The sequence below is a fragment of the Triticum aestivum genome, chromosome 5B, assembly GCF_018294505.1.
Source record: "Triticum aestivum cultivar Chinese Spring chromosome 5B, IWGSC CS RefSeq v2.1, whole genome shotgun sequence".
Classification (NCBI taxonomy): Eukaryota; Viridiplantae; Streptophyta; class Magnoliopsida; order Poales; family Poaceae; genus Triticum; species Triticum aestivum.
Window position 1 is genome coordinate 573,358,170 of NC_057807.1, and position 17,769 is coordinate 573,375,938.

Here is a 17,769-nt window from a genome sequence, read left to right on the forward strand (position 1 = left end):
TGAAAATCCCCTAGATTGATCATTTCAGAATTCAGATGTTCCGATTACTGTAATTAATTTAGTTTTTTAACTCTGATTTTTTTAAGGGAAATTACAAAAAATTCAAAAATTGAAAATAGTTGGGCTAAATTAGTTGCAAATTTCCCAAATTGTTCATTTAAGATTGAACCCATATGTCATAATTCTCCTTAACTGACTAATCAGAGCAAATTTGTGTTTTTTTACCGATTAGTTATGGAGTTGTGATTTTCTGTTAAAGTTCTCTGGGATTGTGGCTCTGTGTTACCTCCGCACCAGAACCTAGATATTAGTGCAATTTCCTCAAAGGGCGAATATTGTAGTTATGTTTTCGTCGGTGCAAATTTTTGAAACATGGTCTAGGCGCGCCTGTTTGGCAAAAAGAAAAAGGAAAAATAATAAAAAATAATAAAATTGAAACTTTGTCGGAATAAGTATTGTCTAGTGTATTACTCATGTGTAAAGTTTCAGGACAAAATGAGTTCACTAGTACTATTGGCAAAAATATTAAATTACAAGTACAAATTGTATGAATATTGAGCTTAATATAGTATCAGTTTTGTTTTTATTCGTTACAAAGACTAAAAATCATTTTGCCGCGAAACTTTACAAGAGAGTAATACACTAGACAATACTTGTTCGAAGAAAGTTTCCGATTCTTTTTTGAAATTCAGGTGTGCCTAGACCCAAGTTCCGTTGTGTATTTTCGTGTTTTCATAGATTATAGAGTACAACATTCACCTATGGAAGGTAACCTCACCATCCCTATATAAAAGAGGCGAGCTGAATCAAATTTGACTCATCATATCTGTCGAGCCAAGTGCATGAACATAACTGATTTATTTCATTTTTAAAGTTCCAACGAAATGTGAAAATGGAACCAATCGATTCCACTAGAATAGGACTGTGACATTTCATTTCATTTGGTTCCTCGACAAAACATGTCCCAAGTTGTTGCTCAATCAAGCGCGTCTCTAATGCTTTTATTGTTTTGATCTGAAAGGAATGGTTCGACCTCAAATGTTGGGGCTGACAATGAGCTTCATCTTCGTGATCGCCAGCTCGTCGGTCTTCTTATGCTTAGTCGGGATGCAGTCGTAGGTTTTTGGTGTGGAACTGAATTACAAAACAGGACGAACACAATGAACCAAGCCCCCCCTTGTCGGTGTCAAAACCGGCGGATCTCAGGTAGGGGGTCCCGAACTGTGCGTCTAAGGCTAATGGTAACAGGAGGCGGGGGACACAATGTTTACCCAGGTTCGGGCCCTCTTTATGGAGGTAATACCCTACTTCTTGCTTGATTGATCTTGATGAATATGAGTATTACAAGAGTTGATCTACCACGAGATCATAGAGGCTAAACCCTAGAAGCTAGCCTATGATTATAATTGTTGTCGTCCTACGGACTAAGCTAGGGTTACACAGAGTCGGTTATAGAGAAAGGAATATTCATATCCGAATTGCCAAGCTTGCCTTCCACGCAAAGGAGAGTGCCATCCAGACACGGGACGAAGTCTTCTATCTTGTATCTTCATAGCCCAACAGTACGGCCCATAGTCTGGCCATCTGAGGACCCCTTAATCCAGGACTCTCTTAGTAGCCCCTGAACCAGGCTTCAATGACGATGAGTCCGGCGCACAGATTGTCTTTGGCATTGTAAGGCGGGTTCCTTCTCCGAATACTCCAAAACAGATTTTCAACATAAGAATCGTGTCCGGCTCTGCAAAAGAAATTCCATATACCACCGTGGGGAGCATATATTTTCACGAGTCCAATCCGCTGATAATTTTTGCAACACGACATTACGTCATCGTCCGACCATTATTTTGAATCGTTTTTCCAGCCTACTCCTCCATGCTTCGTGAGGCGGTTTTATTGGCACGTCTTATCGAAGCGGAGATCATGTCCCCTTATTGCGGGATTCTCATCAACACGGACATGGGTAACTCAACCATCCCGTTGGTATGATTCCTTGGGAATAGGCATATTTTTAAGGCCGCGTAGGGGACGTTTGATATTCGTCGTCTTTATAAGGAGGCCAAGACTTATCTCTTACCTCCCACGCTTATCCTTTCTTCCTCCCACCTCAAGTTCCAACACCCAAGGCTTAATCCAGTCACTTCAAATCTCAAGCCATGTCCGGATCCAGCTTTCAAGGCCGGTAGACGGCCTCTTCTGTCACAGAGGAGGATATTACGAAGCTCCGAGAGGCGAGGTATTTGACCACAGAGATCCTTCACAGGCTTCCTGCTCAAGGGCAGCTTATCCCTACTCCTAGATCCAATGAGAGGGTCATATTTATCCCTCACTTCCTCCGAGGGCTAGGTTTCGCTCTTCATCCCTTTGTTCGAGGGCTCATGTTTTACTACGGACTAGATTTCCATGATCTAGCTCCGGACTCCTTCCTTCACATCTCATCATTCATTATCGTGTGTGAGGCCTTCCTCCATATTTCCCCACACTTCGGCTTATGGCTCCAGACCTTCAATGCGAAGCCGAAGATAATTGATGGGGGACACGCGGAGTGCGGAGGTGCTATAGTAAGCAAATTGGCCGATATTGCTTGGCCAAAGGGTTCCTTCACCGAAACTTCCGACATATGGCAACGGGAGTGGTTTTATATCATGGAACCCCGTGGTACAAAGTGGGCGGCTTCACCCGCCTTCCGATCTGGCCCTCCGCCACAACTTGCATCATGGATCAACAAGGGACTGGATTGGGGATCACTTAATGAAGTGCAGATGCTTCAAAGCCGCATTCGAGACCTTATTAAAAAGGACATCGGTCTCATCAAGATAATCCAAGTTATGCTACTCTGTCGGGTCCTGCCATGCCAGCGACGACCTCTCCGCATGTGGGAGTTCAATCCGGAAGGACCGCGAACCATTCAACGCTTCTTCGGCACGACGCTCGAAGGGATGTATAAATTATTCTTTGGGTCACGAAAAAAGTGTCCGGACACCACAGAGGATGCAGGCCTCGACTGCAACCACCCGGATTCCCCGGTAAGCACCCAACTTCCAAACACATTTTAGTTAAGTTTCCCATAAAAATATTCTAAGAAAACCGTGCTTGGCCAGGGCTGGATAAACAAGGCGGAGAGGATCAGGTGTTCGGCCCCTCTTCCCAAAAACCCAGCGGATCCGGTGTTAACCAGGATGCTGGCTCCGGCACCTTATCAAGTGCCGTTGAGGGAAGACAAGGAGAGGAGTGGGGAGGTCAAAAGTGGCCCCCATACCAGAGGTACGTCACGCACCGCATCTGGGGAAATTGGAACTTCTGTATTAGAGGATGAACGGGAAGGATAATCTAACATTCCCTCCCCCCACGGGAAGAAAAGAGCCGCCCCCGAAGACTTGAAGGCAGAGGCTTCCAAGCGAGGGGAAAAATCCCTTTCAGGGGCCCTGATTTGGGAGGCAATATTGCCGCACAGTGCCCACAAGGGGGCCAGCCTTTAGCCGAATCGTAAGTGAACAAAGGTGTTTTATAAGCATACCCCATTCTTTTCCTATATGTGAGGGTAATATTTGAAACGCATGTTTTGCAGTTCGGCATGTAGCCTCCCTCAACAATCTTCGTCCTCGGGGGATCTTCTTCTAGAGATGATGGAGAGCAAAACACATCCTCATACTTCCCCGCCCCATAAGGCGGATGACCCCGAGGTGTCGTCCCGGAGGATCTCTCCCGATCCGCAAAGGAGGACAAGGCCAGAATGTGACTCTTCGGCCGCCCGAGGTCCGGGGTGTTCGCCTCCTAGAGAGACCAACAACAAAAGCCCCGGACTATCCGATACAACCGGATATATTGACGGGCCTTCTGCGGAAAGCGCCTCTCTCAGAGGAACATCGTACCTTAATGGGTACGGTGATTAAGAGAATTTCATCCACAAAAAAGTGGATTGAATGAAGCTTTCATGAGCCTGCTAAGAGGCTTCAAGGTACGTAATGTAACATTTTTAATTATGCTATAAACGCAAGGTGGACTGTGTGTAGATAGTAGCCCCTGAGACTCTGGTTGGCATCCAAATGGAAGCGATCAGAGGATCAAAATATATATATATAAGCTAAGGAATAATTTTGCCAATTGACAGACAGGTTGTTTCAGCCCCGGAGACTGCCCGGGCTATAGAGGTTGCCGAACTGAAGCGGCGACTGGACGTGGCAGATGATGACATCACACGTACGAACAATCGGCTTGACGAGGCACAAGGTATGTCTTCGGGGCTGTAACATCCCGGATTCGATGCGCCAGGTGTCTTCCAGTTATTCGCCGTAGTTGCCATGTCATTTGCTTGCGTGTTGCATTTTGCCATGTCATCATCTACATTTCATCTGTATGTTTTTCAAAACTTGCATCCGTTCGGGTTCTCCCGGTTCTCTCCGTTGTCCGTTCGGAGTCCGGACCTCTCACACGTGCCCCGTCGCCCCTCTCAGACCTTGTTTTCGTGTGTGGGTGTTAAACGTTCTCGAAATGTACTGAATCTTGCCAAGCGGCCTTGGTATAGCACCGGTAGACCGCCTGTCAAGTTTCGTGCCATTTGGAGGTCGTTTGATACTCCAACGGTTAACAGCGTAGCCTGAAACCCCCCTTTCTCTTTGCAGCCCAACACCCTTTCAAAGTGGCCCAAAACCCATCTAACCCCCCTCCATGCTCTCGGTCATTCGATCACGATCGCGTGGCCGAAAACCGCTCCTCATTTGGACTCTCCTAGCTCCCAGAAATCTATAAATAAGCCCCTCCCCCCGAAATTCGCGGATGAATTCTCCCCCGAAACCCTAGAAATTCCCCTCGCGCCGCCGGACACCTTCTCCTCCACCGACGGACATGTCCACCCGCCCCGCATCCAATCGGCAGTCACCACGTGTCCCGCGCCGCCGCCTCCCGTCCCGGGCGCCGCCGCGGCCCGCCGGGCCCGGTTCGGGCCCGCGCGAGCCCATCTGGCACCGCCGCCCGGCCCGCGCGTCCTCCTCCAGCGCCGCCGCGCGCCTGATGCTCGCCCCGCCTCTGGCGCTGCCCGGGCCGCGCCTCGCCCTGCCTCCGCCGCCAGGTCCCGCTTCCTCGCCGTCCGGCCCCGCGCCAGGCGCCGCCCTCGCCGCTGTGCCCGGCCTCCGCTCCTCCCGTTCCCGCCGCCTCGCGCCGCCTCGCCGGATCTCCGTCGCCGCCGCCTGTCTCCTCGCCGCCGGCGCCGCGCCCTCCGCCGCCCTTCGCCATCCCGTGCCTCCCCGGCCTCTCCCTCGCCTCCGGCCACCGTCCCCCGCATCTCCGGCCGCCTCCGGCGAGAACTCCGGCCGGATCCGGCGAGATCCGGCCCGGAACCTACAAGGTGGATGAGATCCACCAGGATCTGATCCAAACGGCCCCTCTCCATCCCGGAACCCCTCCGTCCAATCTCTCCGAGGTCCAATATTCACTAAGTCCCCGAAATATTTACATTATCATGCATTGTTCATCATGTCATATCTCTGCACCCGTAGCTCCGTTTCGTGCGTGTAATATGTCAAATTGTTCGGCTCAACGAGTACTTCATTTCATTCCATTGCATCATGTTCATTTGAGCTCATCTTGATGCCTGAATCATTGTTGCAAGAGTGCTTCATAATGTTGTCTCCTGTCTGTTAACAGAACATGCTCATTTGTCATTTTTGCCATGATTGATGTGTGCATTCTATGAGGTTGATGTCTACATGTGTTTTGATCTATGTCATGCCATCTTTACATTGGTGTATGCCATGTATTTTTGTGATCAATGTGGTGACTAGCACAAGCATGCAAACTAGGCTTCATGATATTGCTGATTTCAGTCCCTGTTATGCTGTTATTTTGATGCCATGTAAACTTGATGCTACAGAGAGATCCATGCATATTTTGAGATACTTCAGTAAGGATGTTTTGAACATATGGTTTTTGTCTAGCCATTCATGCCCCTGGTTGTAATTATGGAGTAGTCTAGCATATCATTTTCTTGCTCTACTTTTGCTACAAATGTTTCCTGGCAGAATGTTTACATGTTATTCAATTTTGCCAAGGTTGTTGTAGTTGATCCTTGCATGCTATGAACTTGTTCTTGCCTTGGTTTGTTTCATAAACATGTCTTCTTGATGATGCTATGCTTATCTTGTCATGCAATAACTTGTGGTGAGTGAATCGTGCTTGTTAAGTAGGGTACTTGCTGTTACTGTTTTGCTAGGCTGAATCTGTTATTTCGTGATGCTATGTAAACCTGCTGCTACAAGTCATTCTATGCATAATCTGGAGATGTTCACTAAGGGTGTTTCGTTCTACATGTTATGCTCTATCCATTCATGCCCCTGATTGCAATTATAGATTTCTGTAGCTTGTTGATATCTTGCTCCAAAGTTGCTAAATAATGTTGCTGTCAGCCTGTTAACATTAAGTTCGGTTGTTGCCATGATTGTTGCTAGTGTTCCATGCACCCTATGAACTTGCTCTTGCCATGCTTAGCTTCATAAACATGCCTTCTTACTGTTGGTTGCCTTTCCATGCCATGTTTTGATTTGTAGTGAGTTGCACAAGCTCATCTACATGCCTTTGTATCGTTGTTCCTGCCATGTTTGAATCTGTAATATAACTTGCTATGTTTACATGGATGCCATCATATTTTCTGTTCCTTTTTGGTTCATGGTCAGTAAGGGACTTTTGTTCTATGCAATTAGTAGATTCATGCCATGCCTTTGTTTGCCATGATAAGTTCTTGTAACATGTTGTTTGATAGCTCTAATTATTGCAACCTGATGTTATTTTCTGCGAAGTCTGAATTGTTATTATTTGCAATCTTGCCATGTGTGTTTGAGCATGTTCTAGTGATTTCTGGAGATAGCTCAGTGTTCATGTTTTGTTATGCTTTACTTGTACATCATTTCCATGCCTTTTGTTCTCATGTTGGGGTGCTGTAGCATGTTGTTTTGATGCTTGCAATATGCCTAGTTGCTGTTTTGGTCAGATTGTTGCTATGACTTGTATAGTGTGTGTGTGTGTTGAACCGTTGCTCCGTTTTGAGTGTGCTCTATATGAAACTTGCTTGTTTTTGTGTGTAGCTTCATATTATCATGTTGCATCCATGTTTTGAGGTGTTTTCTTGATGGTTGTATGCATTTTGCATCAATGCCATGTCTAACTTGTTTTGCTCATATCTTCTAGGCCGTAGCTCCGAATTAAATGAACTCTATATGTAACTTGACTAGAGTCTCGTGTAGATCATCCTTGTGCATCTTAACTTGCTATTTAACAACTTGAACATAAGGTTTATTCAGATCTGGACCAACTTCGAAATATGCATATGAGGACTTACCGGAATTGTTATATGTCACTCCCGGCCTCATTTAAACTTGTCTTGATGTGTTGCTTTGGTTTGCATCATCCCTTGCCATGAGTAGCTTCATGTAGCCTTGTAATGCATCATGCTCGGTTGTGCATCATGCCTTGTTCTTTTGTGGTGTGTTTACCTTATTGTGTGCTTTTTCTCGATAGTTCCTGTTTCGTTGTGATCGTGAGGATTCGTTCATCTACGCTTGGTTCGGCTTCATCCATTCGTCTTCTTCATGGACTCGTTCTTCTTCCTAGTGGGATTTTAGGCAAGATGACCGCTACCCTGGATCTCACTACTATCATTGCTATGCCAGTTGTTTCGTTCTATCGCTATGCTGCGCTACCTATCACCTGTTCTTCAAGCCTCCCCAAATTTCCATGAACCTCTAACCTTTGACACCCTTCCTAGCAAACCATTGATTGGCTATGTTACCGCTTTGCTCGGCCCCTCTTATAGCGTTGGTAGTTGCAGGTGAAGTTGAAGATTGCTCCATGGTGGACAGGAATTTGGTTGGGATATCACAATATCTCTTATATTATTAATGCATCTATATACTTGGTAAAGGGTGGAAGACTCGGCCTTATGCCTGGTGTTTTGTTCCACTCTTGCCGCCCTAGTTTCCGTCATACCGGTGTTATGTTCCCGGATTTTGCGTTCCTTACGCGGTTGGGTGATTTATGGGACCCCCTTGACAGTTCGCTTTGAATAAAACTCCTCCAGCAAGGCCCAACATTGGTTTTACCATTTGCCTCACCACCACCTACCTTTTCCCTTGGGAGTCGCCCTCTCGAGGGTCATCTTTATTTTAGCCCCCCCGGGCCAATGCTTGTCTAAGTGTTGGTCCAAACCGAGCGATGTCCGGCGCCCCCTGGGCAACCAGGGTCTATGCCGACCCGTCTTGATCATCCGGTGTGCCCTGAGAACGAGATATGTGCAGCTCCTATCGGGATTTGTCGGCACAGCGGGAGGCTTTGCTGGTCTTGTTTTACCATTGTCGAAATGTCTTGTAAACCGGGATTCCGAGTCTGATCGAGTCTTCCTGGGAGAAGGTATATCCTTCATTGATCACGAGAGCTTATCATGGGCTAAGTTGGGACACCCCTGCAGGGTATAAACTTTCGAAAGCCGTGCCTGCGGTTATAGGCAGATGGGAATTTGTTAATGTCCGGTTGTAGATAACTTGACACCAGATCCGAATTAAAACGCATCAACCGCGTGTGTAGCCATGATGGTCTCTTTTCGGCGGAGTCCGGGAAGTGAACATGGTTTTGGGTTATGTTTGATGTAAGTAGGAGTTCAGGATCACTTCTTGATCATTGCTAGCTTCACGACCGTTCCATTTGCTCTCTTCTCGCTCTTATTTGCGTATGTTAGACACCATATATGCTTAGTCGCTGCTGCAACCTCACCACTTTACCCCTTCCTTACCCATTGAGTTTTGCTAGTCTTGATACCCATGGTAATGGGATTGCTGAGTCCTCGTGGCTAATAGATTACTACAACAACAGTTGCAGGTACAGGTTTACGTGATGATCATGATGCGAGAGCGATGCTTGCTTGTTTGGAGTTATTCTTCTGCTTCTTCGATCAGGGGATAGGTTCCAGGTCGGCAGCCTGGGCTAGCAGGGTGGATGTCGTTTGAGTTTCTATTTGTGTTTCATTCGTAGTCGGATGATGCTCTTTTGTATTGTGATGTTGTATTCGTGTGGCATTGTATGCCTTATGTATGTATCCCCATCTATTATGTAATGTTGATGTAATGATATCCACCTTGCAAAAGTGTTTCAATATGCGGGTCTATCCTTGGTGGGACCTTCAAGTTCCTTTTGGATAGGGTCGCATATTGGGCGTGACAGGGGCGGTCAGTAAGTATAAATGGGAGCATGATGCTGGAATTTATAATATGCTTAACTGCAGATGGTGCTGCCACCGTGGAGACCCTTCGGGCTGAGCTTGACCGGGCCAAGGAGCAAGCCAGGATGAGAGCCGTGGCTGTCGAAAAGGCAGCTGGTGAATTAAAAGCCGAACAGGCTGCTCATCGCCAGAGTGTGTCTTGAGCTAAGGGATGCCGCTAGCCGATATGAACTTCTCGAGAAAGAGATCTAAGAAAAACGACTGACCTGGAGAAGGCCTTACAAGCGGCAAAGTAAACTCGGTCTGAGGTCAGAGTGGCTCGGGACGAGATCCGGCAAGCCGGGGATATCGCGGATGGGAAGCCCTTTTTATTGCGAACTAAGTTCGCTATCCAAAATATGCCCCGCTTGATCAAATGTGGAGTGCTCCGGACGCATATTTGGACTTGTCGAAGAGTGTTTCTGATGCGACGCGATTTTTCCAAGCCCAATAAGGCCATGAAGCAGAAAGACTTTTGTGGTCGCAGTTTAGCATGCCAAGGCGTCCGCTGTTGTTGAACGAACAGATGACCGAATGGGCCGAGCTCCACAGGATATCCGGACTTGCCATGAAGGTTGTCATGGACTGGTTGTGGCCTGGGGAACCAAGTCCGAATAGTTATTTTGGTTTGGTGCAACAACTCGTTCGTGCGGTGTCACATATCGACTTTGTCAAGCGGTCAACGTGCATAGAAGGTGCGCGGATGGCCCTCGCCCGTGTGAAGACGTACTGGGCGAAGATGAAGGCCACCGATATTGCAACAAGGGGTCCACCCGAGGGCCAGGACACACCAGAGCACTATTTTGAAGAAGTCTTAGAGGGTGCCCGCTTGATAGAGGGTCACTACTCGAAAGATATTATGTTCGAGTAAAATGTATCCGAATTGTTAAAAACAATGATTATGATAACGAAGGCTTTATTTATACTTTCGCCTATAAAGTATTTTAGTGCCTCCTGTGGGGTTACTATATAGCCCCTGGTATGTCCGCGTTTATCCGAATACGGTGCGTTTACATACGTGACCGGGAAATCAGTCCTTCGTTAATGCGGAGGAATCGCGAAGATTCCGCTGAGTCATCGAGTGGTTGACTATCTCTTGACTTATCATGACAGTCAGTTTTTGCCTTTCTCTACTGAGGTGCTCATCCAGATGAACCAAGGCACAATCGTAGTAGTTCTCCCTTTACCACCTTAGCGGATAGAGCGAAATGTAAGGTGGAAAGCACAGGAGCCGGGAAAACCCAACTATTGACCAAAGGCATGATTCAGAGCTTATGCATATAAGGCCAAACTCGCGACGCCGAACACTCCCGAAGGTATTCGGACTTTTCAACATATACCGAGCTAAATACAACCCCCGGTAATGAACCCTGTATTCAAGTCATGTTTGGCAATCCGGCGTGAGGAGAGAGCGCCTATGGTGGGAGCATAAATCTCAAAACACAGTACAGGCTGCCTCTATAATGTCCATTTTGGTACGGCGAATCTGTAAGTTCGCGGATAATGTCGGTGTCTTTCTTGGACATTTTACATGCCAAAAAAGTATGAAACAACAAGAGATAATAAAAAAGGTTTACACGGGGTCTTAATCTAAAAAGAAACCTTAAAATGGGGCCCTGCTGCATGTCTGCGCCTTCGTCTCTGTTGTGAAGTGTCATTGAAGGGTATAGCATGGTGGCCATCTATAAGAAAAAGAAAAAACCAGGTGAAAGAATTCTGGTGTGGCCGTGAGTAAAGTTGGTTTGTCTAAATGAACCGTGAAATATAGCTTCTTGAATCCGAATAGGGTCAAGCCGAACTATGGACTTCTTGCGTGCAGGGTGCCCCCAGCGCCACCCAAGGAATTTTGAGTATATATTTATGTATATGTGAAAACATGTACAATCTTCTTATGGGGCGGTCTATGGGGGCATGGCTGCTAAACAAGCTCAGGTTTATGTGAGCTGCTACACTTAGGTGTTCTTTGAACACGTTTAGCTGTGTCCACGGTCTTGAAGACCGATGAGCTGCTCGGGTTGAAAAGGCCGCTTCGTGCTTCGGCTACTAGAGCCGCCGCGTATTCTTCTGTACGAAGAGAACGCTCAGTATTTCCGCTGACCGTGATAACGCCACGTGGTCTAAGCATCTTGAGTTTGAGATAAGCATAATGCGGACTGCATTAAAACTGGCGAAGTCCGTTCTTCCGAGTAGTGCATGATAGCCACTTCGGAACGGAGCAATGTCGAAGATTAGCTCTTCGCTTCAAAAGTTATCGGGAGAGCCGAATACTACATCCAATGTTAGAGAGCCTGTGCAGCGGGCCTCTATGCCTGGTATTACTCCTTTAAAGGTAGTGCTGCTTCGCTTGATTCTTGACGGGTCTATCCCCATACGGACAGTGTCCTGATATATCAGATTGAGACTACTGCCGCCGTCCATGAGGACTCGGGTGAGGTGGTATCCGTCAATTATTGGGTCGAGCACTAAGGCAGCCGAACCCCCGTGACGGATACTAGTCGGGTGATCCCTGCGATCAACGGTGATTGGACATGCCAACCATGGGTTAAATTTGGGGTGACTAGCTCTACAGCATATACATCTCGGAGTGCGCATTTGCGCTGCCTGTTTGGGATATGAGTGACATAAATCATGTCCATTGTTTTGACCTCCAGTGGAAATTTCTTTTGTCCCCCCGTATTTGGCTGGCGAGATTCGTCCTCGTCTTCGCTTTGGCGGTCCCTTCCCTTTGTGTTCGGCATTGAGCTTGCCGACCTGCTTGAAGACCCAACATTCTCTGTTGGTATGATTAGCTGGTTTATCGGGGGTGCCATGAATCTGGCAGGACCTGTCTAGAATTTTATCTAGGCTGGATGGACCATCTCTACTGCCTTTAAATGAATTTTTCTATTGACCGGGTCTAGAGCCCCTGAATCCGACGTTTACCGCTGTATTGTCTGGGCTTTCTTCATTGTTTTGATGTTTGTTTTTATTGCGTCGTGGTTTACCATTGCCATCCCTGACTTCGGATGTGCCAGGATCGCTGGTGCTGCTATGGGCTAACCAGATGTCCTCTCCCGCACAAAAGCGGGTCATGAGTGTAGTTAGGACTGCCATTGTCCTTGGCTTTTCCTGGTCAAGGTGTCTGGCTAGCCTTTCGTCCCGGACACTGTGTTTGAAATATGCTAAGGCTTCGGCATTCGGACAATCAACGATTTGGTTCTTCTTAGTGAGAAATCGGTTCCAAAGCTTACGGGCTGACTCTCCGGGTTGTAGGGTTCTGTGACTTAGATCCTCTGCATCTGGAGGTCGGACATAGGTCCCTTGAAAATTGGCCCTGAAAGCGTCCTCAAGTTCTTCCCAACTTCCAATGGAATTTTCGGGGAGGCTTTTCAGCCAGTGCCAAGCTGGTCCTTTTAGCTTGAGGGGTAGGTATTTGATGGTGTAGAGATCATCTCCGCGAGCCATGTGGATGTGAAGAATAAAGTCTTCTATCCAGACCATAGGGTCTGTCGTTCCGTCGTATGCCTCGATATTCATGGGTTTAAACCCTTCTGGAAATTCATGATCCAACACCTCATCGGTGAAGCACAGGGGGTGTGCAGCACCCCTGTATTTGGCTGTGTCGTGGCGTGGGTCCGACGGTTGTAGTGTTCGGTGTTGGTTCCGAACTGGTAAGTGACTGACATATTTGGTTTGATAGCCATGATCCTGTGGAGGAACATGTTCCTTGGATCCATAGATGGACCTGGTTCTGCCAGCCCTTTTGTCCAGGTCTTCATGTAAATCGTGTTTCTGGTCCTGGATTGCGACCTCCCTTCCTTCATGGGGAGGGGGTGCAGTTTTGTGTGTGGCGTTGTTGGTCGCTCTGTCTCGACCACGAGGTAGTCTGTTTGGTTTGTCGGATGTATTGTTTCTCGGCGGTATGGGCGCAATAGCCTCGTCGTCAAATTCAGACAGCAGTTTGCGTTTGGGATAGCTCTTTGTTTGGCGATTACCGCCGTATTTTTCCTCAGTGTCGAGCACTTCATTCCATCTATCATTGAGCGTATCATGTGCGGCTTTAAGTCATTGCTTCTGCTTCTTCAAGCTCTTCGCAGTGGCGATAAGTCTCTGGTGGAGGCACTCTTGTTCCAAGTGTTTTTCCGGGACGATGAATGCATCGTCATCCAGACTGATCTCCTCTATGGGGACAGGTTGATAATTGGTATCTTTGGCATCGCTGTGATTGGACAGCGGCCCCAGACTGTGTTTGCCGTCTCCTTGCTTGTCTTGCTCCATTGCTAGGTCTAGGAGGTCTTCATTGTCTTCGGCGTCGTCCGAAGTGTTATTTTCTCTTGTGCCGGTATCGCTGTTTTTACCATGGCGTGGTTTAGAGCGGCACCGCTGACGTCGGTGCTTCGGCTACTTCTCAGGAGGCTTATCCTCAACTGGATCCTTTTTGTCATCGCCGTTGTCTTCTTTGGGTGTATCCACCATGTATATGTCGTATGAGGAGGTGGATGTCCAGCGTCCTGTGGGCGGTGGTTCCTGTTCTTCTCCCGCATCGTCGTCCATATGGTCGATGTCTTTGGAGTCGAAATCAAGCATGTCGGTCAAGTCGTCGACAGTGGCTATCAAGTGGGTGGTGGGTAACGAAGTTCTTCGTCGTCCGCTTCCCACTCAAGCCAGACATAGTTCGGCCAAGAATCTCCTGCCAAGGAGAGGGATTTCAATGAGTTTAACACATCACCTAAGGTGAGTATTGGAAGATGTCCACGGAGCTGAATTCCAAGATTGGCGCCCAGTCAGATTCGATGGGCGCGCATACACGCGGTTCGGAGCCTATGGCCGAAGACGAGTCCGAGGTTCCGAGGACACATGCCTCATTAGAGGTAGGATCTGTGTTCGGCTCTAGCACCGTTGAGTCTGCGGTCTCCGTGGAGGGTCTAGCCTCCCGTCCTCAGATGGCATGATCTGCTCTGGATCTAGGGCCAGGGCGGTTACTGGCACTATCTCATGCACATAGTCTAATGACAGATTTAGGTCATGTTCATCATGGCGGCAAGGTGCGGCTGTCACGGGCTCGAATCTGTCAAAGATCAAGTCTCTGCGGATGTCGGCGGTGTAGTTCAAGCTTCCAAAGCTGACCTGATGGCCAGGGGCGTAGCTGTCGATCTGCTCCACATGACCAAGCAAGTTGGTCCGCAGTGCGAAGCCGCCGAATACGAAGATAAGTCCAGGGAGGAAGACCTCACCCTGGACTGTGTTGTCGATGATTAAAGGAGAAATCAAGCCTTATGATGACGACACAGTGGAACTCTGCATGAAAGCACCAATGTCGGTGTCAAAACCGGCAGATCTCGGGTAGGGGGTCCCGAACTGTGCGTCTAAGGCTAATGGTAACAGGAGGCGGGGGACATAATGTTTACCCAGGTTCAAGCCCTCTCTATGAAGGTAATACCCTACTTCCTGTTTGATTGATCTTGATGAATATGAGTATTACAAGAGTTGATCTACCACGAGATCGTAGAGGCCAAACCCTAGAAGCTAGCCTATGATTATGATTGTTGTCGTCCTACGGACTAAACCCTCCGGTTTATATAGACACGGAGAGGGCTAGGGTTACACAAAGTCGGTTATCGAGAAAGTAATCTTCATATCCGAATCGCCAAGCTTGCCTTCCACGCAAAGGAGAGTCTCATCCGGACACAGAACAAAGTCTTCTATCTTGTATCTTCATAGCCCAACAGTCCGGCCATCCGCGGACACCTTAATCCAGGACTCCCTCACTCCCCCTCTCCCCTCCTCCCCGTCCTGCCGCCTGCGCTGTCTTCCCGGGAGGTGGCCGGGGCGGGGCGCGACCCCCTTCTGCCTTGACCACCCCTCTCCGTCCTTTCTTCCCGCTGCCGTCGGCGGTCGCCCCCGGATCTGGCCTGGTGGTGTCGGCGGCGACGGGCCGTTCCTTACCTGCGCGTGCTCCTCCTTCCCGGGGTGGGGGGAGGCGGCGGTGGTGCTCGGCCGGTGGCGGTCCGGCGTCCTGGTGCGGATGCCGGCAGCGCTCGCCGTGGCGGTGCCGCCTCTTAGTGGCAGGACGGTCCGGTGATGCTGGCCGGCCGGTGGCGCGTCCTCGGCCCAGATCTGGGCCCATAGGGTCCCTTCTGGGTCCTTGCGGGTCGGCTCCGGTGCACCCGCCGCACCCTCTGTACGGGGAGGCAGGCGAGCAGCTTGGACTGGGACAGCGGCGCCAACGGCGTGCCAGCTGCTGTGCGGAGGTGGGAGCTGTCCGAGCCTTTGAGGGCCCGGCCGGGCCTGTGGGGCCACGGGCCCACCAGTAGACTCCTGCTTTGGCGTCCGGTCGGCTACCGTCGTGGATGGTGGAGGTGGGGCCCTCCCGTATGCCGACGGTGCTGCTGCCCTAGTTCCGGCTCCTCTTCTTCGTTGTGCAGACCATCTTGGGGATGTTGTGGTGAGACAGCGTGGGAAGCTTCATGTCCGTGTTGGCGCAGGGTGGTGGTCGGTTTAGTGGCGAGCTCCGAAGTGCCTGAGGTAGAGGCTGTGATCGCGAGAAATCCATGTTGGCTTGGCCGACACCGACGCAGTGGCGCCTGAGGGTGCCGCCGGACCTTCCTGGAGGGCGTCGGGGCTACCCTTCCTCTCTCCTCGCCGCGTACCAGGGGAAACCCTTGGCAGCAGCGTCGTCATCGTCGCGTCCCTTCTTGGAGGTGTTGATTGATACCGGCGGTTTGGAGTCTCGGAGCTTGGTGGACGATCTCCGGTGGACTCAGCGGTCACGAGGCTTCGTCGTTTTTGTCGATCCGCCATTATAGGCATTTGTTTCTTTTCTTTTTTGTCTTTCATTTTTTTGGGCTTGTTTGTGCTGCTTTCGCCCTAACTTATATCGTTGGTTGTATCGGATGGTTGCTTTGCAATACAAAGCGGGGAAACCCTTTTTCTTAACTGAATTACAGTATCAAACACTCGGACAACAAAAGGATATTGATCAGATTGTACTACCTTCATGTCAAAATATAAGACGTTTTTACAATGAGGTACTAGTATTTCATTTTAAAACTGAAATGTTTATTAAAATCGTATTATTCCAAATAATCACATCCGTACGACACATGCACATACCCTCGAAATTTAAAATAAGCTTGGTTCAAATCAGGAAACCATATGTGTAGGAACAACAAGTTTATTATTAGTCCAGCTGACAATGCATCAGTCGTGGCGGAGATGGATCTTGTACTCGACGGTGGCGTCGCCGGTCTTGGCGTCGAACCAGTGGGTCCGCAACTGGCAGTAGCCGCGCGCGAACCGAAAGACGCCGGTGCCGCCGACGACGGGCATCTCCCTGACGGCCCGGTCCGCCTGATTGGGCCCGATGATGGCGATGCTGCTCCCGTTGTAGGCGCCGTCGACGAAGACGAAGTTCATGGCCATGAGCAGCGACAGGCTGTCCTTGCCGGCGCTGATGTACATGCCTTGCGCGCGGCCGAGGAGCCTCGACGTCAGGTTGGGCCCCTCGGTGAGCGGGTCGTCGATGACGAGCACAGTGCCAAAGCCCGTGGCGGAGGCGTTGGAGGACGGCGCCTGCGCCACCTGCACCACCCTCGCGTTCGGCCCGCCGCTCACGACGTCGTGCCAGTACACCCGCAGCCGGGTCTCCTCCGCAGCCGACGCGGGCGCCGCGGCGGCCGCGAGGAGCAGGAGCGCGGCCAGGCAGGAGAGAGCGGTGCTGCTCGCCATTAGGATCAGCTAGCTAGTAAGCTAGGAATGGATTGGTGATCGGATGCAATGCGATTGCTTAGCTCTTCCTGAGGAGCTCTGGTTTGTGCTGGTTGCTCTCCAATGGTGCAGAGATGGGTCTATTTAACGGCAAGTTGCGACAGTGTCTGGCCGTGTGTTCGGTTTATCTTCTATGCGTGTGCAAGATGTAGTAGTTGATCTTACAAGTCATCGTGGACTTCGTCGGCTGTGACTTGGAATAAGAAGCTGTGCGCAGTAGGTGAAGGTATGACTGAATTAACACGCTATAGTTGGGTGGTGCAGTCTGCACTTTCCATGCATCCACACACACACGCTCGTCCTCCTTCAAATTCGGAGAACGGGGTGCTCTAGAAGGTTGACGCGGGGACTCGATCGTGCCATTAACCAACAATACAGGGGTCCGGCCATTGACCGCAGTTATTCTAAGACTATTGACAGCGATTGACCGGTAAAATACTAAACCGACAGGTCCGTTTTTTAACTATGCTTGTGACTGAGAAAATAGATTATTTGCCTGAGATTGATGGGTGGGGTCGGGACCACCTGCCATTGGGAGAACCCTAGAGCAAATCATCAAACTCCGTGTAAAGTAGGGCAAATGATCCAAATCCCCGCATGTGACTCACGGGCGGCCGTTCTATTGACGTGGGTGCTTTGGGTCACTTCTTCCTCTAGCCGGCTGATTGGCATAAAGCCGCTCGTTGAATTTCAGTATGTCTTCATGCACCCGTAAACAGGGCACATGATTTATAAAATCTTGTCAATTTTTCATATGGGCTAAATAGACTTGCCTTTTCATTGCT

At 49.3% G+C, this 17,769-nt stretch overlaps 1 protein-coding gene across 1 annotated transcript; it reads right to left on the reverse strand.

Moving 5' to 3' along the window:
- Window positions 1-16,254: 16,254 nt before the first annotated feature.
- On the reverse strand, window positions 16,255-17,086 carry LOC123116969 (dirigent protein 22-like). Its single transcript, XM_044537831.1, has one exon. It carries the CDS (start codon window positions 16,943-16,945, stop codon window positions 16,418-16,420), a length of 528 nt encoding a protein of 175 aa, XP_044393766.1. The 5' UTR covers window positions 16,946-17,086; the 3' UTR covers window positions 16,255-16,417.
- Between the last annotated feature and the right edge of the window lie 683 nt (window positions 17,087-17,769).